The 26,523-nt window shown below is 36.3% G+C and overlaps 1 protein-coding gene across 1 annotated transcript in view; it reads left to right on the plus strand.

Annotated features, from left to right (window-relative positions):
* Positions 1–1,139: 1,139 nt before the first annotated feature.
* LOC137502940 (uncharacterized) overlaps positions 1,140–26,523 on the plus strand; it is a 37,453-nt gene continuing 12,069 nt past the window's right edge. The window contains exons 1-2 of the mRNA XM_068230156.1: positions 1,140–1,248; positions 4,342–4,437. Coding sequence (XP_068086257.1) covers positions 1,183–1,248; positions 4,342–4,437 — 162 coding nt within the window. The 5' untranslated portion in view covers positions 1,140–1,182. The remainder of the gene's footprint in view (positions 1,249–4,341; positions 4,438–26,523) is intronic.

Consider the following 26,523-nt stretch of genomic DNA (forward strand, 5'->3'; position numbering starts at 1 on the left):
TTAACTAAGGCTGAGAATTTGTTAAAAGAAGGAAAATAAGAGTGTACCTGAATTTATTTGAATTTATGTTAATTTGTGTTTCCGGGAATGCACGCCTTCATGTCTGTATCTTGTGGAAGTGACTTGCGTATCATGGTATGGCTGACCCATATGCTGTAAGTAATACCTTGAATTAAATATTGGTGTGTTTTGGCATTGAATTAAAAAATCCTTTTGGGGCAAGACAGCTTCTCGTAGTCATCATTTTGAACTATATCGCAGAGCTTGTGAATATTACATCTATGTTGCGAATCTTTGAAGATATTTTCTTCTTAAATTTATTTCTGGTGTAATTTAAAATCTAAAACTTAAGCTTGCTAACAAGTTATGTGATTTCCATTTCAGCTATGTCCATTTCCTTTCAGCTATTTTCGTTTTGCATCGGCCGATCGCGCTTCAAGTAGGGTTAGTCTCCTAGTTGTTAATCTTGTTCTCATTTAAAACTTGTTATTATTTTATACCTTTTTTGTATTTTAATTTATGATGACCTTAAATTTTCTTTCTGTTAATTTAATTTTAAACCCTAGTTTTGCTCTTTGCTAATTCAGTTTGAAAGCTTAATTTTTTCCTAAATTAAATTTAGTTGTTCAGTTTTAAGAGGTGTTTTTCTTTTAATGGGTATTAGACTGGTACCGTATAGGTATGTTTCCTGATCCACTCCTTCCAGATCTCTCTCTGGGTTTTAGGCTAACTTTCCTTTTTTTTTTTTTTTTTTTTGCCTGGTGTTTTATTTCTGTTATTGTTATCATTCTGTGTTATTACTTGTGTGTGCTCATTTCGGTACTCTTGCAGCGCACCACTGCTATCGTAGACTTTTTTTGCACACTTATTTTGATTCCATATTCCTCTATTTCCTGATTCCATACAGTAAATAGTTTTTGTACTTCTATTTCACCTTCTCTCCATATTACTTTGTCATCTTACTATGCCTCCTTGGTTTCCATATCTGTTGTCTTTTCTGTCTTATCATAATATTGACAGTCATGTCAAATTACAAGCTTGTTGTTTAGTCTATTGACAAATAAGCTATGTAGCAATGACAGCAATAAGGTAATATATATTTCAGGCATGTGTTACAGTGTAAAGACTTTGGGAGTAACCAACAACCCCAGTACGTTCTAACTACTTTGGTTGCAGTGTGAAATGGACCTGGAAGTGAACATCAAGGAGGAACCAGCCTGGCTTGAAGAAACAACAAATGCATCACTTGTAAGTCTGATCCAGTTAACTTTATAGAGATCAGAATTTAATCCTTAGTAGCTGAATAAGTTTGGCAGGGGCAAAATTTACTGTGCGCTTACCCAATATTAACACCAGCAGTCACCATTCGCTGCATTGGCTTCTAGGCATGGTTTGTCTTTTGTTTCTTTGTCTGGGAATATGCCATACTGTGCTAAACAAAGCTTCCAACTGCTAGGAACTATAAACGACACTATTGATGTACATCTATGGGTCCAGCTAGAGACAGAGCATTGTTCATGGGAATAGGAAAGAGGTTCTGATGGCATAAACCCCCAGATAAGGGCCGCTTAGTGGACAATTGGCCTGAAGCCTTTGCTAGGGAGATGGCAGTGCATTCTATGTTTTGTAATGGCAAAAAGCTGAAATTATGTTGTGGGCTTGATAGTGATGGGGCTTTGGTTAGGTGCAGCTTGTGACAAAGTTGTGAAGGCAGTGTCTCAAGTTCGAGGCTTCAGGGCATTTCCTGTATTAAGTACCGATTGACTGACTGGCTGTTTTTAATTGATTACCTCTGTTGGTTATTGAAATGGATTTCTGGGGGCTGCGTGGTTATGAATTTATTCTGCATGGTTTGGTAATGGAATCCTTGTGTGATTGACATAATTTCCTATCATATGTTAGCCAAATGCAGTGCTAGTAATTACTGAGGTGGTAGAAAATGGTGGGTGCTAAATTGATTTAGGTTATGGACAATAGGTCTCAATATATTTTTCCTCAGAAAGAAATTCCAGGTAAGATTTGCATCATTCAAACTTTTTTACAATGTTAGTAATGTTGGGTGAGCATGTAATAAAATTCTGCCTTGGCAGTTTATTGTGAGTATAACTCGCCCAAGACAAACACCCTGATAAAGGCGGAGATGCAGTGGAATATTTAGGGTAGAAGGAAGATATTTTCATCATCTTTCCTTGCTCTTTGTTGCTGCTGTATACACAGTCCGTTGCAATCCTCTGAGTGTGTATCTTTCAGTTCAGTGACTTCTTTTGATAGCTCAGAGGGTAAACTGGTGACATGCTAATTTCACATCGGCGAATTATGAATTATCCCGGCATATATTTGTAGTGATACCAGGATGAACTTCAGTATGGCACCTTAGAATCTTTAAAAATCTTGAAAGTTGGTAGAGGGATGTTCAATGAATAACTGTGACTTGACAGTAATAATCTATTGCAAATAGTATGAAATGCTAATTTATGAATGAGATATTGCCCAAGAGTTGCTTAAAGCTAAAATTCTGCAATAAATGAACACTATTCTCAGAATTAATGTGTGCTTGTTGAGTTCTAAGTTACAGGTGCTACAGAAGAGAACGGTTTCTGAACATATCCGAGATGTGAGCGTACTCAAATTTCTGTAAAATATTTTCACCGCCTTGTCAATACTTATACATTTTATTTTATTTAATTACCATACATGTTTCTTCTTCAGCGGTGCCAAATATAACAAGTATCTATGAATTTTGAAAATTTTTAGAACAATTTCTGTTAGTTTCACCTTTCCTATTTACTATGTCATTTGTTGCAGATTTTACTGGAAATTTCCTAACTAATGTAATCTATTAAATTAACCTCTATAAGTTAATTTATGTCCTTATTTACATATGAAAAAATTATTATTTCTTCTTGTCTGAATTTAACATTTACTTGTCATTTAGTGGAAATCCTTTAATAAATCAATTATCTATTATTTTACAATTGATTACTCACGGTTACCCTCACATCCACAATCTGCTGGGAGATGTGTGTGTTAAGGAAAGAGCAGATTTGCCTGTGGCAAATGAGAGATCAAATAGCTCAAAATTCAAATGTATTTTCTCTCAAAATTAGTATTTTGCTCAGACGTTGAATTCATTTAGAAGGGCAGATTTGTGGTAAGCTCATTTTTTTCCTCTAATACATGTCAGTGTCTATGTTACATAGAGAACCATGTCTAAGGACTATAGAATTCATTATTTCTGAGAAAATCTGCCCCTTCATAGTGAGCTCTGATGCCTTGGGAACTTAAGGCACATTAAAGATGAACTTTTCTTTCCTATTTATCATTATTTCCTTCTCTGTCTTGTGCATCTTTTTTCATCCTTTGTATGGCTACTGTTCTCTTTCTTCTGTATTGAATGGGTCACGTCAGTATATTCTAGACTTTTATACTTCAATTCACTTTTATTAGTAAATGAACTTATATTAGCATGTAAGCTTTTGATTGCATTCCCTCCCCCACATCTTCAGTGCCAACAAGATTTTATGAATCCAAGTGAGAAATTTGATGGTCTTGTAGTAGATCATGAAAGAGCTTCTGAAACTGTGGATGTACACTCCAACTCTCCACTGATGGCGTTCTTATCCCCACAGTTCTTCACAGAACACTACATAACATCTTTGTAGTGGTAAAACATTCTCATTTGTACAGTAGTTGCTTTGGGTTTGGACTTCATCTCATCTTTCCCTGGTAACTGACTGTGATAAGCCTGCTTCTTTCATGATAGTTTTTAATATTTACATCTGGAAGCATTGAAATATGGTACTTGAAACAGGACTGTCTCAATGCAGTATGTAGTCCCTGTGAGCTCGGCAAAACCAGAGTAGAGAATGTGATCAAAATATTTCAAGGTATTTTAATGTCTGTAAACAAACTCTATGCTGAGAATAAAAAAAGATTTAGAACAGTTTCAACACTTAAATCGGTCAAACAACCTCTAAGATTTGATTGATATATTTGGACATATGAAACAGTTCATAAGATTCAGTGTTTATGTCTATGACAGCTTCCTTCCAAATTCTGGGTAAGATGGCCTCAACATCATTCCACCAAGGATATCTTCTGATATGGCTAGAAAATCTTTCTCATTCTCAGTCTCATCCTTTCTCTGATGTAAGGAGTGAGCAAGGATAATAACACGTTTCTTAGTAGAGCCTGTGGTTTTCCGAATCCTCTGCTGGTAGAAATCTTCCATAAACATTAGGGACATTTTGAAAGTAACTATAATACTGGCAGGTAATTTGTTTTTGACTATATTTGTAGATGTGTGTTATGTGCATACCTAATATATATTATTTTCCTCAGGAAAATATTGAACGTGTATCAGAAGTGATAGCTCTGAAAAAAGAAGCCAAGTCAGAGTTAACAGAGCCAGAGTCAACACAGGAAAACTCTCTTGAGGTAATGTACATAATTTTATAAGCCATCATCACGCAATGAAAATAGTTAGAAAATGGCTGAACAGACATCAGTGGTTGACCCTTCATTTCAATGCATACGATTGATAGTCCTATGGAAAATATAATTTTCTCTGAGATTGCCTGTTTACATACCTAATTTTCACTTTTATTTCAAGTTGTTTCATGAACTTGCATAAAGTATCGTGTAGCAATTACGATTGGTGCAAAGGTGCAAAGACCTTTATGTTATATCATTTCGGTGCTGGTGTCATTCCTACTAATTCTTTTGACTTTGTAAGTGTTTTTGAGCACAGAGTTGCTATAAGATTCATTCTTTTGTTACTGTTGCTGGATATTTTACTAGTTTTTGGCAAGCGATATAAAAATAAACTTGTTATATTATTGATTACATTCATTACTAGCAAATGTACCGGGGCTGATGACCTTCGATTTTAGGCCCCTTAAAACAACAAGCATCATCATCCTCAGCAAATGTACCCATGCCTCTCTAAGGCATTCTACATTGTATACGGATATTGAAGTAAATTACTGTACGTGCAGTGAATAAGAGTTTTAGAAATTGCATGTCTCTCAGCTTATCCAGAAGCAACAGGGTGAGGTTCCCATATTTTGTTTCCAATGTAAATGCCTCTTGTTTCATTATTTGCAAGTTGGCAACAGGTTTTATTCGGTCTTAAGCATTGTCAAATTCATTGTGCTAATGGAGGAGTTTATCTGCTGTTTTCCGGTACAAATCCTTAAGTAATGTATTTACAGAATTGAGGGCCACATTAAGCACATGTACACTGGAATTGTTTTTGGTTAAAAGGATGAAAATGTCATCACGGGGAAGGATGTTTCAAGAATAATGACACTGAAAATCATCTGCCAGATGCGAAACAGGTTACAAAGAATGTTTTATCATTGAATTAACAGTTAGTGTGCAAAAGTTATTGTGTCATGTGATATACTTAAGAATAGATTGCATTAGGAAGGAAGATGTGGGGTATTATTATCGAGAATGGAGGACATGCTTTGGACTTTAACATATTCTGAGGAGAGTGATTAATGTTTATGCACTTCGATGGCTGGCACCTCTACCTACTCCATGGTCACAATAGATTTGATGAGTTCTCATTACAATGGCAGGTGCCCGTTCCTACTTCCAGACACATTACAGTTGAGGAGTTTTTATTATAATAGCAGGCACCTTTCCTACTGCTTGTCAGAATTGAGTTGCACTGTTATCATAATGACAGCACCCTTTTCTTAATGAAAGTCACACTGAGTTTGTGAATTTCCTTTGTAATAGCAAGGCCACTATGCCTAATGCCAGTCACATTTTAGATGGGTAAATTTTTTTATAATGGCAGGCACACTTGCCTACTCCCAAACACAATCAATTAAGGGAGTTTTTACCAAAATTGAATGCTCCCTGGACCTCTGCCAGTCAAATAAAAAAGGGAGTTATTCATTAGAATGGTAGTTCCTACTTACTAATGCCAGTTACACAGGGGTTGGAAAGGATTCCATTCCTACTGCCATTTAAAGTCTATATGGAGAGTAATGATTACAGTAGCAGATGCTACTGTTAATTAATTATGACAGACACCCTTTCTACATCCCTAAAAACAGATGTTAATGAATATACACATCGATTGCATGTTAACAATATTGCAAACTTTCATTTACAGATTAACTGCTGTTATACAATACATCATATCGACAAAGGGATTGTACAATAAGATGCCTCATTTAGTGGTCAAAATGGCTGTCTTAAGACATTTTCTTCTGTCTCATCTATTTAGTTGTAAAATTGAGTTAGAAACATTGAATAAGGTGAAATTGGATAAGGTTTTCTCATCTTTGGGTACTAATGTGACAGCTATAATTATAGAAATTGGCTCAGTTGTGAATACTGGGTGGGCCAATGTTCGTGTTGAATTATGTGATTCTATCTTTCGTTTAAGTCATTCGAACTACAAACTACGTGCACAAAGAAGAAAATATAGGTATATTCGAGAAATACATAAAATTGTAACATATAAGGAATAGAGATACGATGAAACATCATAGGACCGAAGTTGTAGATCACTACAAATTGAACTGAGATTGTCCCAACCGTTTGGTGATACAACGTAACGTTTAGCCGTGAAATGGCTGAAAACGATTATCTACTCCGTTGTTAAAATTGCCTCCATATTTCAATATTCTTTGGTAATAAAAAGTCAAAAGTTTCAAGATCTTTGATATTTTGCATCAGTTACGGGCTGAAATGTATAATTTCACCTAATTTCAATTTTCTAGCTCGTCTAGAATATTGTGCCACAGTCTTGGTTGTGGCCGAGGGGGTAATATTTAGGACTTTCAGGAAACTGTAGCTAAAATTTTGCAGATAACCATTATTACACCTGAAATGGAAACTGTATGAAAATTTTGCCAAAATAGTCAATGTACAGACACACTGTCATTATGATTTTATTTCTATGTAAATGAATCTGCTGTACGTAAACTCTAATTCTGTAGTATCTCATGGCCAGAAATATTCATTTCAGGTAAGAAATCAGTACAGCTTTGAGTACCACCCGGTACCTTCTTACACTCTCTCTCTCTCATTGGTCATATCCACTAGATGCGTTAACACATGCACACATCTGAAGAGTGAGGGGAGGTGGAGGAAACGAAGTATGAGCGTATCTGGTATGAACGAAACACACGCTCGACAATGAAGGCAGAGGGGATGAGGAGAGGAACCACATGGCTCCTTCATAGCAACAGACATGATGTGTATGTCAACTCATTGAGGGTCAAATTCTCCAGTTTCTTTTTAATTCTTGTGTAGGAAGTCTGGCTGAAATTTAAGCGTTCTCGACTATGACTTCATTATCAAATGGCTTCATGCTCAATAACTGTAAGAAGGAATGACCTTATTTTTGTCAATATGTGCCCTGTCAAGTACTATTGCTACTACTACTACTAATAATAATAATCATAATAATAATCATTGCTTTCCTCAAAAACCAAAGTAAGTATTAAATAATTATGATTATCAGAGATGCAAGGGCATTTGGAAAATTGTTCAGCGCTGATCAAACAATTAAATGCCATGTGTTGGGGTGGGATTACATCATGAACAGTTCATCGCAATTAAATTACAGTTAATTAATAGTTTTCCTTGTTCAGGAAAAGCTAATGTAGCCAGAATGTTTATCTTAATCAGGTACCAAGAATCATGGAGTTGGGAGTGACCTCTGGGTGTGCAATGTCACAAGCCCCACCTCCTGGAAGACGAACATATGTGATGTTGCCTTGGATATTTCTCCTTCATCCCCAGGGTTGACCAAAATCTTCGCCCAGACATTACTTGTTTCCTTTTCCACCCGAAATACTTGGGATCATGATAGTACAACACCTTTTGGGCTTTGTCCGCTGGACTTTGCCTGCAAAACCAGCAGTTCATGATATTTAGTAATCCTCCTGTTGAAAGAATGCACATGAGGAAAATTTTATAAATGGATTTCCATCCAGGTTTGTCAATTTCCAGTCAGGCTGGTCTTGTAAAAATTGTCGGAGTAAAATCACTGTCCCGGTTCCCTATAAACCCCCAATCTTTTCCGGTAATTTGAAATAGTACGGATGTTAAAACCTAACATTGAACACTTGGATGGTAAATATAAAGTATATTTGAAGTATGTGCAGAAGTTTTCAACTTGAAAGAAGTGACGCTTTACATGCACCCGCTCTTGAGTTAAGTCTGGTGTGACTTGTACTGAAAAACAGTCCTTTAATGATATCTGCCTTATTAAACCTCATATCGAAATAATGCACAGGAGAAAAAAGGTTTAGAAATTTATTTCCAATAAGGCAGGTAGATTTTCAGTTAGGCTGTGTGTATTTTGTGAGGGTGCAAAATTATGGTTTCAGTTTCATAGAAATCCCCAGTCAAATCAGGGATTTAGAAACAATATTGGTCCTAAAACCTACTCAAGTGCAGGTGGATACTAAATATGAAATTTGGTAGAAATATATCTAGTAGTTTTAAGTTATAGACAGACACCAAAGCTAAAAAATATGTAGATGGTTATTGTTACACCTTGAATAGATAACTGTACAGAAATATCGCCAAAATAGTAAATGTACAGACACACGGTCATTACAGTTTTATTTATATATATATGAGGAATCTGCTCCATGTACAATGCCTTTTGGGTTTTGTCCACTGAACTTAGCCTGCAAAAGCGACTGTTCATGATATCTCACTTTTTAATCATCCTGCCAAAAAATGTCCAAGAAGTAAATGTTTTAGAAATGGATTTTCATCATGTTTGTTCAATTTCTGGTCAGGTTGGTCTTGTATATATTGTGGCAAAGTAAAAGCACCATTTTGTTTCCCTATAAACGCCCAGACCATTTCAGGAATTTGAAATGATATGTGTGTGAGTCATCAGTCCATAGACTGGTTTGATGTAGCCCTCCATGCCACCCTATCATGTGCTAACCTTTTCATTTCTATGTAACTTTTGCATCCTACATGTGCTCTAATCTGCTTGTCATATTTAAACCTTGGTCTACCCCTACTGTTCTTACCACCTACACTTCCTTCAAGAACCAACTGCACAAGTCCCAGGTGTCTTATGATGTGTCCTATCATTCTATCTCTTCTTGTCAAATTTACCTAAATCGATCTCCTCTCACCAATTCAGTTCAGTATCTCTTCATTTGTGATTCGATCTATCCATCTCACCTTCAGTATTCTTCTGTAACACCACATTTCAAGAGCTTCTATTCTCTTTCTTTCTGAGCTAGTTATCGTCCATGTTTCACTTCCATACAATGCCCCACTCCACATGAAAGTCTTCAAAAACATCTTTCTAATTTCTATATCAATGTTTGAAGTGAGCAAATTTCTTTTCTTAAGAAAGCTCTTCCTTGCTTGTGCTAGTCTGCATTTTATGTCCTCCTTACTTTTGCCATTGTTTATTTTACTACCCAAGTAACAATATTCATCTACTTCCTTTAAGACTTCATTTCCTAATCTAATATTTCCTGCATCACCTGCCTTCGTTCGACTGCTCTCCATTAATTTTGTTTTGGACTTATTTATTTTCATCTTGTACTCCTTACCCAAGACTTCGTCCATACCATTCAGCAGCTTAAGCATAGATACAAGGATAATTTAATAAAAAACCACCTATTCAATACTTTCCACGTTTAATGTGGTTATTATTTTGGGCATCTTCAGCCTGTATACAACCTTTAGGTCAAGGTTTGGGACCTTTTTAACCAATATAAACATACCAATATATACAATATATACAAACATTAGTGAACTCTTAAGACAGGTAACATAATACAGCTAAGTATTTTTGGTCCTAATCTATTTAATTTGAAAAATGTCCAAAACTAAAATGGTTCTTCTTTTGGTAAAGACGATTACATACCGGGGTTTATGTGACCGCTATATCATATCACTCAAATGCTTCATCCACCATGCCAAGAGTTAAACCCGCCCATATCACTTCTAGAAACTCCCCTCCAGCAATAGCACATGCGCCCATAGACCAGCCTGCCCCCACTCTCCCTCCATGCCCCGCCCCTCCATTACCGCACCAGTACAACACCAGGAGTAGAAATGTTGATAAGACAGGCGCTGCCGGAACAGACAGGTCCATCTAGTATGAATTGAACAAGTAAGTCGTTTTACAGTTAAGAGGTGTTAGTTTAATACATTTTATCACAACGCGTGCTCTAAATTTCTAATTCAATATTAATTTTCTACTTCATTACAGATACTCTTAAGATCCCTCCCAAAGACCAAGCAACACATCAACGGGAACAATATTCATACAAGACTGTATTAAGTGTCTAGGATGTTCCTTCTTAATTAAGCAGCAGCCTAAAACTAAGAAACAGCTTAATATTGTACTCTTGTCAATTCCTTGACGTTACATGAGACCCAAAGTCAAGACGCTAACAGTTTCGTTCACAACAACGTTCTTGTCCAATCTACCTATAACAATCGTTTTTTTAAATCTCCACTTGTGCATGACAACACATTAAAATATTAGTTACATCAAGAACATGAAAATGAAAATTGTGGGTCAAATAAGCCCCAGTTTTAATATCATCCTTTCTCAAGACGTATGATAAAAAAGAAGATCCATTTCATTTTATTTCTGAACATTTTAAGTTAACCAGAATAGAACTGCCAGGTTAAAACACATTTAATTTAAATTTATGTTTCTAACCTACAATCAACAATCAGTTCAAGTCTCCACTTATTGTTGAGGACACATCCTGTCAACAGACACGGTACTTCAAGAACATGATATGATATAGGGGTCACATAAACCCCGGTATGTAATCCTCTTTACCAAAAGAAGATCCATTTTAGATTTGGACATTTTTCAAATTAAATAGATTAGGACCAAAAATACTTAGCTGTATTAACTTATGTTACCCGTCTTAAGAGTTCACTAATGTTTGTATATATTGGTATGTTTATATTGGTTAAAAAGGTCCCAAACCTTGGCCTAAAGTTTGTATACAGGCTGAAGATGCCCAAAATAATGGGTGAAACATGTACCTGATCTAAATAAATCTACATAAAATCATGTAGATAATAACCACATTAAACGTGGAAAGTATTGAATAGGTGGTTTTTTATTAAATTGTCCTTGATATCTATGCCTAACGTCATCTTCAGTACGGAACAATAATGAGAGTTGTTACTTGTAATTTGGTAGCCAACCAGGCAAAATACCATTTAAATAGGTACTTCAACCTTAAGGTCAAGATTTGTAAACTAACAAAAGACATAGCCTTTCTAAAACAGTGTCTAGAACTAAAATTGATCCCAAAATTTTTGAAGCCTACACAGTGAAAAAACTTTACTAACCAAAGTTTGAATAGAGTCCAAAACAAGTTCAACGACATTTGGTTAAGAAATGAAATTAAAAAGTCATATATAAAGAAGTCACTTTTAAATCTGCAGTTATATAAAGTTCATTTAGCGTTAGCTCAGACTTTACATCCGTTAGAATGGAACTCTTTCCAACTACATGTGGACAATAAACTGATTGTTTTGTTGGATAGGAAGCAATTTACTCTTGACAAGAAACTATCTCTATTAAAAGCATCCCAATCACGGTTACCAAAACATAGTTTAGACATGCAAAAAGCGGCTCCCTCACAGAACAATACACCCACAGTATTTAATTTGACAGACGTACTCTTCTCTGAAGAAGAAATGGGGATCTTGAATAAAGGCTTAAAACATAACTGGCCTAGCAAGGAAAAATGAAACGGATATTATCAATACAGTAGGTGAGATCGAGGCTAACATTTCTAAACTCCCTTTGGAAGCACAAAATGATACCAGATTTCAGGTAAAAAAGAAACTACCAAAATTAGCGGAAGAAATAAACGCAAATTCAAATTTCAACCACAAAAAATTGATCCAGAACGTAAAAAAGAAAATAGACGACAACATCATTGTCACAAAAGCGGACAAAGGAGGTTCCATAGTTCTCCTAGATCAAAACACATATATTCAAAAAACAGAAGACTTTTTTAAGGACAAAATATACACAATAATCAACAAAGATCCAACCACGAGAAATCAACAAAATCTAAAAACTCTAATAAGAAGTTCTAACTTTCTTTTCAATGAACAAGAACAACAAAAACTTTTTAACATGAACCCTAGTATTCCCACAGCCAGAGCCTTACCAAAGATTCATAAGAGGGACATTCCAATACGCCCTATGATAAACTGTAGAAATAGCCCCACCTATAAAGTATCAAAATTCATTCACGGCTTCCTAAAAAAAACATTACGTATTCAATAATAAACATCCTTTAAAAAATTCAGTTACTTTTTGCGAAATTCGAAACAAGTTTAAGCTGCGACCCAATCACTCAATGTGCTCCTATGATGTCTTAAATATGTACCCAAACATCCCTACCAAAGAAAGTGTAAGATTCATCAATGATAATATTAATAAACACAGCGGCCTTAGTAAGATGGAAATTGATGAATTCATGAAGATATTAAATTTTGTCTCAAGCAATAACTTTTTCAATGGAAAGTTTTACCAACAAAAAGGGCTTAGCAATGGGCGACCCTCTTTCTGGCATCTTAGCAGACATTTATATGGACACAATTGAACACACAAAAATTATAACACAAATAAAAGGCGTATGTTCATGGCTCAGATTTGCAAACGATACTTTCGTAATTTTCGACAAAAATGTCACTAATAGTGACGAGATCCTGGAGTCCCTAAACAAAATTCATCCCAGTGTTAAGTTTACTAAAGTGGATGAGGTTAGGAACTCATTAAACTTTTTGTTACACGCGGACATAATACATTCGATTTTCGAATATACAGGAAACCTACACACTCTCCCTTAACTATTATGAATTCATCCCTACACCCCAAGTCACCAAAACAAGCCTCTTTCTATAATTTAATTTATAGAGCTTTTAAAATTCCTCTTTCTCCCAACAATTGAAAAATTGAACTGAAGTGCATAAGGAATCGTGCTCAACTCAACGGGTTTAAAATAGATATGGTCAACTGTTTGATTAATAAAATCAAAATTAAATTGTCCACTAATCTAGTCCAGAAAAACCTAAAAAAACTAGTTTTGCCACATTTACATATAACAACCCAGCTGTCCATCAGATCGCAAATACTTTGAAGAAGCACACTATTAATATTGGCTTCGGGACAGTTAACACCAATCGAAACATATTTTTTAACCATAACAAGGTCAATCACAATAGCAACCATTATTCAAGGTCCGGCATATATGAACTAACATGTACACAATGTAATTTCTCTTATTTCGGCCAAACTGGCCGGAGCTTTAACATGAGATATCTGGAACATTATAACGCTCAAAAACACAATAAGTATTCAGCGATGAGCCAACATATGAGAGAAACGGGCCATCACTTTACATCCATAGAGAAAGATCTTATCATCATTAGAAGCATAGGTAAAGGGAAATTAATGAATGAACTGGAAAATCTACACATCGTTTTAGACCAAACCTACAATAAAAATAAAAATCTCAACGATGTCAATGAAATTAAAAATCCTTTGTACGAATTAACACCTAGATTAATTAACATCGTGAATTCAAATCAAAACAAAATCCCTCAATTTTTTAAATCTCCACACTCAAATGCTTCATCCACCATGCCAACAGTTAAACCCGCCCATATCGCTTCTAGAAACTCTCCTCCAGCAATAGCACATGCGCCCATAGACCAGCCTGCGCCCACTCTCCCTCCATGCCCCGCCCCTCCATTACCGCACCAGTACAACACCAGGAGTAGAAATGTTGATAAGACAGGCGCTGCCGGAACAGACAGGTCCATCTAGTATGAATTGAACAAGTAAGTCATTTTACAGTTAAGAGGTGTTAGTTTAATACATTTTATCACAACGCGTGCTCTAAATTTCTAATTCATTATTAATTTTCTACTTCATTACAGATACTCTTAAGATCCCTCCCAAAGACCAAGCAACACATCAACGGGAACAATATTCATACAAGACTGTATTAAGTGTCTAGGATGTTCCTTCTTAATTAAGCAGCAGCCTAAAACTAAGAAACAGCTTAATATTGTACTCTTGTCAATTCCTTGACGTTACATGAGACCCAAAGTCAAGACGTGAACAGTTTCATTCACAGCAACGTTCTTGACCAGTCTACCTATAACAATCGTTTTTTTAAATCTCCACTTGTGCATGACAACACATTTAAATATTAGTTACGTCAAGAACATGAAAATGAAAATTGTGGGTCAAATAAGCCCCAGTTTTAATATCATCCTTTCTCAAGACTTATGATAAAAAAGAAGATCCATTTCATTTTATTTCTGAACATTTTAAGTTAACCAGGATAGAACTGCCAAGTTAAAACACATTTAATTTAAATTTATATTTCCAACCTACAATTAACAATCAGTTCAAGTCTCCAATTATTGTTGACGACACATCCTGTCAACAGACACGGTACGTCAAGAACATGATATGATATAGGGGTCACATAAACCCCGGTATGTAATCCTCTTTACCAAAAGAAGATCCATTTTAGATTTGGACATTTTTCAAATTAAATAGATTAGGACCAAAAATACTTAGCTGTATTAACTTATGTTACCCGTCTTAAGAGTTCACTAATGTTTGTATATATTGGTATGTTTATATTGGTTAAAAAGGTCCCAAACCTTGGCCTAAAGTTTGTATACAGGCTGAAGATGCCCAAAATAATGGGTGAAACATGTACCTGATCTAAATAAATCTACATAAAATCATGTAGATAATAACCACATTAAACGTAGAAAGTATTGAATAGGTGGTTTTTTATTAAATTATCCTTGATATCTATGCCTAACATCATCTTTAATACGGAACAATAATGAGAGTTGTTACTTGTAATTCAGCAGCTTCTCGAGATCTTCTGCAGTGAATACATACAATTTCCAGAATATTTGTTTAATGTCAACCTAGTCAATACTTACAATACCACATTTTGTGGTTAAATAATTATAAAAAATAGACAGATCATGAACATGTTTCGCCCTTCTTAATGGGCATCATCAGTACAATGGTTAACCTTAAAACAAATAATTACATATATGACTGTTTACAACTATTAGTCATATAAAATTGGAATGAGATGTCATGATATTAAAAGTTATTTTCGATATCATGATTAAAAAGTTTGATGTGAATATTACAAACACAAGTTAAAACAATAGTAGTAAAATTTTACAATATTGTCTATAAAATATATGTTTATATTGGTGAGAAGATTGTCAATAGGCATTCGTCTGGAGTTGAAATGGATCCTTTTCTTTTAACTTTTGGTGAAAGTCAATATTATAGTCTGTTCACCAGCAAGTAGAATTTACAGAATAAAATAAATGAAAAACATATGTTCCTATGGTAGAAAATTGGGTCAGGAATGATCATTTGGTGTTTCTTTTTGAGTTAAATTGGTTAAAATCCATTCAGGTAAGAGTACGTTAAAATGGAATATACGTTGAAAATTTTATCCGATGTACTGGTTGAAATATCTATCACTTTGACAGTAGTCTTCCATTTGTTGTGTAAGTCTCTGTGGTTAGAATGTTGATAACCTGCAAAGAAATATAAAAACGCATTTAATGTGTATGTATAAAATGGATGTTGTTGTATAGTGTTATGGGTTACGTAAAAATGTATACTTACTCGAATGCCATAGAGTGCCTATCTTGTTCTGTTATTAGCGTTAGTCTGACTGGCGTTTCTGCTGCACGTGTTGTATGGGTGTGGCGGAGGGAGGGGGACGGGTTGAGGGAGGGAGGAATTGGGCAGATTAACACATATTGGTATCAGCACGGGAGGGGGATTATTCGGAGGGGGAATTGTAGGTTTAGTATTCGAGGGGGTAGATGGAGTTGTTGAATTGGCAACTTTTAATATATGCGGAATTTTCTTCTGATTTGGGATAACTGTTTTCAGTAACCTAGGTATTAATGTGTATATAGAACTCTTAATCTCCGTGTCGTCATTAAGGTTTTGATCTTTATTAAATGTTTTGTCCAGATAAATATAAATATTTTCTAATTCATTTAGTAATTTTCCCTTGCTAGTATTCCTTATTATTGTCAGATCTTTTTCTATTGAGTTAAAATGGTGGCCCATTTCCTTCATGTGTGTACTCAATTTAACTCAAGAAGAAACACCAAATGATCATTACTGATATAATTTTCTACTATAGGAACATATGTTTTCATCTATTTTATTCTGCAAATTCTACTTGCTGGTGAACACGACTATAATAATGACTTTCACCAAAAGTTAAAAGGAAAGGATCCATTGCAATTCCAGGCGAATGCTGATTGACAATCTTCTCACCAATATATACATATATTTTTTTAGACAATATTGTAAAATTGTACTACAATTGTTTTAACTTGTGTTTGTAGTATTCACATCAAACTTTTTAATCATGATATCGAAAATAACTTTTAATATCACAACATCTCCTTCCAATTTTATATGACTAATAGTAGTAAACAGTCGAATTTGTAATTATTTGTTTTAAGGTTATCCATTGTGCTGATGATGCCCATTAAGAAGGGCGAAACATGTTCACGATCTGTCTACATTTTGTAATTATTTAACCACAAAACGTGGTATTGTAAGTATTGACTAGGTTGACATTAAACGAATATTCTGGAAATTGTATGTATTCACTGTTATCAATACGGACCAAAAAATGAGATTAATGTCTTGTAATATTCTGCAGTCTCAGATAAAATAACAATATTATTGGCAAATCTGAAGGTTTTGGTTTCCTCTCCTTGGATTGTGATTCCCTTTCCAAATTCCTCTTTGATTTCCTTTACCGCCTGTTCTATGTAAACATTGAAGAGGAAGGGGGACAAACTGCAGACTTGCCTCACTCCTTTCTGGATTGCTGCTTCTTTTTCAAAGCCCTTGATTCTTATCACTGCAGACTGATTTTTATACAGATTGTAGATAATTCTTTGTTCTTGGGATCTGATCCCAATCACCTTCAGAATCGTAAATAGCTTGGTCCAATCAAGATTATCGAATGCCTTCTCTAGATCTACAAATGCCATGTACTTGGGCTTGTCCTTCTTGATTCGATCCTCTAAGATCAGACATAAAGTCAGGATTACTTCACGTGTTCCTACATTTCTTCTGAAGCCATATTGATGTTCTCCCAACTCAGCTTCAACTTGTTTTTCCATTCTTCTGTAAATAATACGTGTTAAAATTTTGCAGGCATGTGATACTAAACTAATGGTGCGGTAGTTTTCACACCTGTCAGCACCAGCTTTCTTGGAAATAGGTATAACAACATTCTGCCGAAAATCGGATGGGACATGTCCTGTCTCATACATCTTACACACTAAATGGAATGACCTTGCCATGCTGCTTTCCCCTAAGGCAGTCAGTAATTCAGAAGGAATGTCATCAATTCCAGGTGCCTTGTTCCTATTTAGGTCTCTCACAGCTCTGTCAAACTCTGATCTCAAAATTGGGTCTTCCATTTCATCAGCATCGACAGCCTCTTCTTGTTCCAGAACCAAATTATCTACATCTTTACCATGATACAACTGTTGGATATGTTCCTGCCATCTTTCTGCTTTGTCTTCTTTCCCTAGAAGTGGTTTCCATCTGAGCTCTTAATATTCATACACCTAGATTTCATTTCTCCAAAGGTTTCCTTGATTTTCCTGTATGCAGCATCTACCTTTCCCAGGACTATACAACCTTTGACATCTTTGCACTTCTCTTTCAGCCATTCTTCCTTAGCTACCTTGCACTTTCTATCCACTTGATTCTTTAATCACCTGTATTCTTTTCTGCCCTCTTCATTTCTAGCATTCTTGTATTTTCGTCGTTCATCAGTCAGGTCTGGTATCTCCTGAGTTATCCACTGATTCTTAGTTGATCTTTTCTTCCTTCCTAACATTTCTTCAGCAGCCCTACTAACTTCATTTTTCAAGACTATCCACTCTTCCTCTATTGTGTTTCCTTCAGCCTTTTAATTTAGCCTTTGTGCCACATGTTCCTTGAATCAATCACTAACACTCTTTTCTTTCAACTTGTCTAGATCCCATCTTTTTGCAATCTTTCCTTTCTTCAATTTCTTCAACTTCAGATGGCATTTCATGACCAACAAGTTGTGGTCGAGTCCACGTCTGCTCCTGGGAAAGTTTTGCAATCCAACGCTGGTTTCTGAATCTCTGCCTAATCATAATGAAGTCTATTTGATATCATCCAGTGTCTCCAGGTGTCGTCCACTTATACAGACGTCGTTTGTGGTGTTTGAACCAAGTATTGGCAAGGACTAAATTATGATCAGTGCAGAATTCAATCAGCCGAGTTCCTCTTTCGTTCCTTTGTCCCAGTCCTAATTCTCCTACTGTATTACCTTCTCTTCCTTGGCCTACCACTGCATTCCACTCTCCCATCACAATTAGATTCTCGTCACTTTTGCATATTGTATTAAATCTTCTATCTCTTCATATATTTTTTCGATTTCCTGGTCATCCGCTGAACTAGTAGGCATATAGACCTGCACTATTGTGGTGGGCATTGGTTTGGTGTCTATCTTGACAACAATAATTCTTTCACTATGCTGGTCGTAGTAGCTTACCCGCTGCCCTATTTTCTTATTCATTATTAAGCCAACTCCTGCATTTCCCTTGTTTGATTTTGTGTTATAATTCGGTAGTCACTTGATCAAAAATCCTGTTCTTCCTGCCAACGTACTTCACTTATACCAACTACATCTAACTTTAGTCTATCCATCTCCATTTTCAGATTCTCTAAGCTACCACAACGATTCAAACTTCTAACATTCCACGCTCCGACTCGCAGAATGTCAGTATCCATGTTCCTGATGATCGCCCCCTCTCGTGTAATCCCTACCCGGAGACCCGAATGGGGGACTAGTTTACCTCCGGAATATTTTACCCGGGAGGAAGCCATCATCAGTACATCATTCACACAGAGAGAGCTGCATGTCCTCGGGAGTTAGTTACGGCTGTAGTTTCCCATTGCTTTCAGCCGTGTAGCATTATCAACACAGCTAAGCCATGTTGAGTATTATTACAAGGCCATATCAGTCAATCATCCAGGCTGCTGCCCTTGAAACTTCTGAAAGGCTGCTACCCCCCTTTCGATGAACCATTCGTTAGTCTGGTCTCTCAACAGATACCCATCCGATATGGTTGCACCTGCAGCTCGGCTATTGGCGTTATTGGGACTCGCAAGCCTCCCCACCGCGGCAAGGTCACATGGAAATGATATGGACCTTAAAACCTATCTTTGGACAGGTGGATGCTAAATATAAAGTTTGGTTGAAATATCATCAGCAGTTTTCAAGTAATAAAAAATATGTCTTACTTGCACCCGCTCTTGAGTTAAGTCTGGTGGGACTCGCACCAAAAAATGGTCCATTAACAATATCTCCCTTATTAATCCCCATATTGAAATGATGCACATGATAAAAGTGTTTTAAAAATTGATTTCCGTGAAGGCAGGTAGATTCCTATTAAGTTTGGTTGAGTATGTTTTTGGGAACGCAAAATCACGGTTTCAGTTTCTTATAAACTCCCCAGTCAGTTCAGGGATTGTGAAACTGTATTGGCCCTATAACCTACCCAACGTCAGGCGTATTCTAAGTATGAAGTTTGTTGGAAATATATCCAGTAGTTTTCTAGTTATAGACAAACAGACAATCAGTCATCAAAGCCAAAAAATAATAAAAATAAAATGGACAACTGTAGGGAAATTTGGCCAATGTGGTGAATATACAGGCACATGGTCATTATGATTTTATTTGTGTAGATATTTAGCCATATTTACCCTATGGGTTCAATCGAGTTACGATATAGGAATGGGGTGAATTTGGGTACATTTTTAACAATTTACATTATTTTTCACAAACTTATGTGGAAGCTAGAGTCATGAAATCTGGTTCGCATATAGCCATTGGTCTTGTCAATGTGCTTGCCAAATTCGATGACTCTATATTTCCTTTAAGTGTGTCAGACTATGTAATATACATGTAAAAAGCACAAAATTTAGGAAGAATCGAGAAATACAGCCAAATCTAACATATGAGGGGGGGAGAGACTACAAAGTTCATAGGACCAAAATTGTAGATCACTCCAAATTGAACCAAGATTGTGCCATCTGTTTTGTGAAAGGACTTGACGATTTAGGCACCAAATAGCTTGAAACGAGGGTCTGCTCCTGTCATCACAATTGGCACCATATTTCGATATTCTTCAGGTATAAAAGGTGAAAAATTTAAAGCTCGTGGAATTTTTCTGTTGGTTAGCAGCTAATATGCATAATTTTGCCTGATTTGTGTTTTCTAGCTCGTCTGGCAGGTGGTGCCGCTATCTTGATTTTGGGCGAGGCAGGGAACTTAGGACTCTAAGCAAATTAAACCTAAAAATTGTGCAGATGGTCTTTATTACCCCTTTAAGAGATAGCTGTACGTAAATTTCACTGAAGTAGTCAATGCACAGACACAGGGTCATTACAATTTTATTATATAGATAGATAAGGAATTTGCTCCACATATAACAAAATTTGGGCTATGTCGCCTGGAACTAGCCTGCAGAATCACTTATTAATCCTCCTGTCAAAGAATGCCCATCTGAAAAAAAGTTTCATAAATGGATTTCCATCAAGTTTTGTCAATTTCCAGTCAGGCTGGTCTTGTATATGTTGTGGGAGAATAAAATCACCTTTTTGGTTCCCTATAAACCCTCAGTCCAATCTGGGAATTTTAAATGGTATGGACCTTAAAACCAACCTTTGGACAGGTGGAAGCTAAATAAAAAATTAGGTTGAAATATCTTCATTAGTTTTAAAGTTATAAGAAATACGCTTTACACGCACCCACTCTTGAGGTAAGTCCAGTGGGATTTGCACCAAAAAACAGTTCGTTAACAATATCTCCTTTATTAATCCTCGTATTGAAATGATTCACGTGAGAAAAAATATAGGTTTACAAATTGTTTTCCATTGAAGCAGGTAGATTTCCATTAAGTTTGGCTGAGTATATTTTGCGAGAGTGCAAAATCATGGTTTTGGTTTCGTATAAACCCCCAGTCAGTTTAGGAATTTAGAAACAATATTGGCCCTAAAACCTACCCAAGGACAGGTGAATTCTAAATATGATGTGTCGTGTAAATATGTCCAGTAGTTTTCAAGTTATAGACAAACAGACACCATAGCTAAAAGATATGCAGATGGTCATGTTTACACCTGAAACACATAACTGTAGGGAAATTTCGCCAAGATGGTCAATGTGGTGGCACACGGTCATTACAATAGATGACAGGTGAGCACGGGCAAGTTTGTACGTGCAGCCCTTCATTTAGTGATTTACTGCTCCTGAACAGTTGATGATATCAACAAACGGTTTGCACTGGTCTATGTGTTTGGTCTGAAAACACTTTCTCGTATCTGCCTTATTTATGGGTTCGATGGAGTTGTGTTGTTTGAATGCGGTGAATTTGGGTACATTTTTAACATTTTATATTATTTTTCACATACTTGTGTGGAAGCTAGGATCATGAAATTTTGTTCACATACAGCCGTTGGTCGTGTCCATATGTGCGCCAAATTCAGTCACTCTATCTTTCTTCTGAGTGTGTCAAACTATGTAATATATTGTAAAATGCACAAAACTTACTAACAGTCTAGAAATGCAGCCAAATCCAACATATAAGGGAGAGAGAAATTTGACAAAATGTCATAGGCCCAAAGTTGTAGATCACTCCAAATTGAACCAAGATTGTGCCATCCCTTTTGTGATAGGACTTTCCACTTAGCTGTGAAATACTCGAAACAAAGGTCTGCTCTGTTATTTAAATTGTCTGTATATTTCGACATTCTTCAGGGATAACAAGTGAAACATTTAAAGATCTTGGAAGTTTTCCGTCGGTTACCAGCTAAAACTTTTAATTTCAATTTTCTAGCTCGTATGGCAGATTGTGCCGGAATCTTGAATTTGGGTGAAGGGGGAAACTTAGGACTTTCAGGAAACTAAAGCTAAATATTGTGCAGATGGTCATTAGTACCTGTTAAACGGATAGGTGCGTGAAAATTTTGCAAAAATAATCAATGCCCAGACGCACGGTCGTTATGATTTTATTTATATAGATAGATAAGGATCTGCTCCTTGTACAACACATTTTGAGCTATGACCATTCTCTTGTTGAAAAAATGCCCATGAGGAAAAAAGTTTTAAGAATGGATTTCCATCAAGTGTATTCAGTTTCCAGTGAGGTTGGTCTTGTATCTATTGTAGGAGAGTAAAATCACTGCTATGGAAATATCAGTCTTTTGGGGGCTAGGGGTCTCCAACCTCTAAATAATTTTTTCCAGACAATAAGTCCAATTTTGGTTGAGACTTTTGCTGGAACATACACACATACGTCCATTATGTCGGTCATTTTGGATATTTTTCTTTTCACTTTTTCTCACCCCTGTGTGTAAGGAGGCTGAACTTGGACTTAAAAAAATTCTAGACCATCACTGTTCATTTCAGGGACCTCCAAAAGAATGGATTTGACACTATTTTCACTTATATCTACATCTCACCTCCTGGTAGGGGTGCTACGCTCGTCATACCTCCACGGAATTTGTCGCCTGATAGTAAGTCATAAGTGTACCAAGTTTGGTTGATCTCTCTCCTGTAGTCCCGAAAAGTATGGATTCAACCCTAGTATAGCTCGCTTTCAGTTATAACTAGCAAATGTACCCGTGCTTCGCTACGGTATTATACGTTGTATACGGGTATATTTTTTTAAATTGCATGTCTCTTGGCGTTATCCAAGAAAAAGCACAGGGAGATCCGCAGACATTTTTTCCAATGTAAGGTGCCAGTTGCAGAGTTGTCATGATAATGACAGGTCCACTTGTCTACCGCAATTCACTATGCGTAATGTAAGTTGCATTTTGATGGGTAAATTTTTTTATAATCGGGGGCACCCTTGCAAGGGGGCACCTATACCTGATGATAAAGAGAATCAGGTAAAAAGAGTTTTGAATGAAATGCACACCCCCTTGCCTTCTGCTAGTCAAATCGTGAAGGGAATTATTCATAACATTGGTACACAGGCGTTGGAGGAGGACCCCGTTCCTACTGCCAGTTAAAGGCGATGTGGGGAGTACTGATTACAACAGCAGACGCGCTCCTGCTGACAGTCACTATTGATTTGTAAAGTATTCTTTACAATGTCAGACACACCCATTCTAGATCGACTTAAATGTAGATCGACATACGGAAGTATATGCATGTTCACCTGTATTTACAGAACAACTGCTTCTAAACGGTGCCTCATATCGAAAAACGGATTGTACGATAAGACGCTTCCGGCCTCATTTAGCGATCAAAATGGCTGACCCTATGATATTTCATCGTATCTCATCTATTTAAAGGTAAGATTGTTTTAGAAACGTTCGATGGGGGGAAATTTGTGTGAGGTTTACACACAGTGAATTATTTTCAGATACTTATGCGACAGGTTCAAACATAGAATTTGGCTCACATATGGCTACTGAGTAGGCCAATATTCATGTAGAATTTGATGATCCCATCTTTCCTATAAGTGAATCAAACCATTAATTATATGTGTACAAAGTGTAAAATTTAGGAAAATCCAGAAATAGAGCCAAATTTAACACATAAGGGATAGAATTACGACAATAAGTCATAGGACCAAAGTTGTAGATCACTCCAAATTGAACTGAGATTGTGCCATTCGGTTTGTTATATGATTTACCATTTAGCCGTGAAATTTCTCGAAACGGTTGTCTACCCCCGTTCTTAAAATTGCCTCCATATTTTGATATTCTTTGCTAATAAAAAGTCAAAAATTTATAGATCTTGGAAGTTTTCCATCAGTTACAGGCTGAAATGTTTAATTGTTCCCATTTTCAATTTTCTAGCTCGTCTAGCAAATTGTGCCACAGTCTTGATTGTGACTTATAATCTCATATTTTATCCCGTATTGGCTCAACACAACTAAGGTTAATTTATAAGTAGGTTCCCACCTTCCAATACTCATCAGTTCTATGTAATAGTTTTATTAATTACATGATATAAACCAGCTTAATCTCTAGGACATATTTTGTTCTGATTATGGAACATCTTCAGCTGAAAGATTTGACAAAATGGCAAGACGTTTAAAACACATGTGATAGTTATGATGATAAAATAAAATGTTCATTCATGCTGGTTAAAATTTCAACAAGTCAGTGTCCAAGTGACGAAGTAAAATCGGCGATAGGGTTCTTCTTTTATGTTGGAGATGTGTATATTTGTTAGTCTTGAAGATAAAATTAGAGATATACAAGATTTTCTTAACGTATAGTTATTGGGAAACTCTTGATAAAACAACTGTAGTTGAAGTTGAGTTGCTGTTGGAGTATTAAAATGAGTCTAAGACGAGAAGGGAATGAGTGAAAAGGAGGGTATTTTAAAGGAGAAAACCTTGAAAAAATGTATGTTCATGGAGTTGATTACCTTATAGTCGATCGTGATGTATTTGACGTCCTCCCTTACACCGTGTCGTTGACTGAGTTCTGTGTATGTGTGTGAGCACTTGCGGTGGGTGGGGAATATCGGAAGGAGAGGTAGGTGAAGTGAGGAAAGCGGGTGAAATGTTGTGTAGGGTGGAACTAACTGAGGAGTGGCGCTGTGATAGGCTAGGGGAAACGGAAGGGAAAGTAGGGGGAATGTTGTGTAGGGTGGAGCTAATCGGTTATTTCTTGGGTTCCTTTTTGATGGTTTTTCTAGATGAGTCTAATTTGGTAGCCTTTTTAAATAATATATTGATATTTTCCATGATTTCATTAATATTCTGGCTTTGATTTCGTTTCTGATCAATCTCAATATAGATATTTTCAATTATATTCATTAATTTGCCTTTGTGTAATATTCATAGAATGGTCAATTGCCTTTCTATTGATGTAGACTGTGTTTATATTCGGTCATATGAAGACTCATGGCCTAGTACTTCCTATGTTTTTCACCATGCTGCATTGCCATTTGTTTAGATTAACAAAGTTCAAAGTATTTCTTAATAGGGAGTTCTACAGTGTATCTGCCTGACGTGTCTGTCGTCATGTGTTGCTGGAAGTCTGCTTCACACTCTTTTTACGTTGGTGTTGTCCTCCTCTTTTATTGTCCAAAATAGTTGAATTTCGTTATATAGGTGGCGTAAGAATAGAAATTGATAAGCCTTAGTTTTTATCTTCCTTTCTTGTTAGTATGTAGCTACAACTGACTACTTTTTAACATTGTGAACTCACCTTCATCGCATTCGTCATTTACTGCTGCATTCTTCTCCGCATTTGATATGCGCACACTGCCACAGTTACGGGACTACAGTTAGCTGATTATCTGCGTCAAACATGGATGACATCATCGATTTTAGATTGTACACTCTTCATGGATGCTCTCAGCAGTTCTAGTGCCATATGTCATGTCTTCTCCTGTACCTCCCCTCTTTGGCTGTTCTACATAATTACAGTAAAACCTCGTTAATTCGAAGTTGTTGAGACACAAATATCTGTCTTCAAATTACGTGATTTTGAATTTACCGTCAACTCGTAATTCAGAAATGCCAACACTTGACGCGTCAAAAAATATTCTAAGACCCGTTACTGCATGGAATTAACCATGATTCACAATTTAAACCTTTTAGATGCCATCGATTAAGCTATTCCAAAAATGTATTCAAGGTGCATATGTAGTATTCAAATAATGCACTTGGATAACTCGCTGACAAACAAACTCCCGCAATGAAATAAAAAAAAGCATGATCCAAAGACGAAGAGAAATCTATGTTGGCTTGCCTGTGCAAGCCCTTTATTCACTGGATTAGTGTATTGTTCCATTTTAGATGCCCTGTACTTGCACAGAAAATAAATTATCCGCTTCAGAATTTCATGGCTTATCAAACTTTCCTATGACGTTGAGAGAAAGCCTCTTGCTTCCGTTTACATTACAACACCGTACAGTAACTATCCTTGTACAATTTCCCACCATGGCACTTCTCTCATAATTCAGAAATGCCAACCCGTGCCCGTCACGAGGTATTCTAAGACCCATTTATCCATGAGTTTAAAGGAGAGTTCAAACCTTTCAAATGTCATAGAAAAAACTATTTCCGAAATGTATCCAATAAGGTGCATTTAATGAATATTGAATTTCCCCACAACGGGCGACTTAAACGCACTCTACAGTGTGCTAGCAGTAGTGCCAGACCTGTAGCTCAGATCCTTTCAAACAGAACAAAGATGGCCTAGGCCACCATAGCTCAGTTAGTAGAGCAACCGACGTGAAATCGGGAGGTTGTGGGTTCGGATCCCACTGGTGTCTGGCTGGCCATTTTTGTTCTGTACTTAACATTTCTTCAACACGGACTACATGTACGTAACAGGACCTAAAACATTGAAAGTTTGTTTCGAAGGTGCATTTACATTATTCAAATAATGCACCTGAATAAATC

The sequence above is a fragment of the Anabrus simplex genome, chromosome 13, assembly GCF_040414725.1.
Source record: "Anabrus simplex isolate iqAnaSimp1 chromosome 13, ASM4041472v1, whole genome shotgun sequence".
NCBI lineage: Eukaryota > Metazoa > Arthropoda > Insecta > Orthoptera > Tettigoniidae > Anabrus > Anabrus simplex.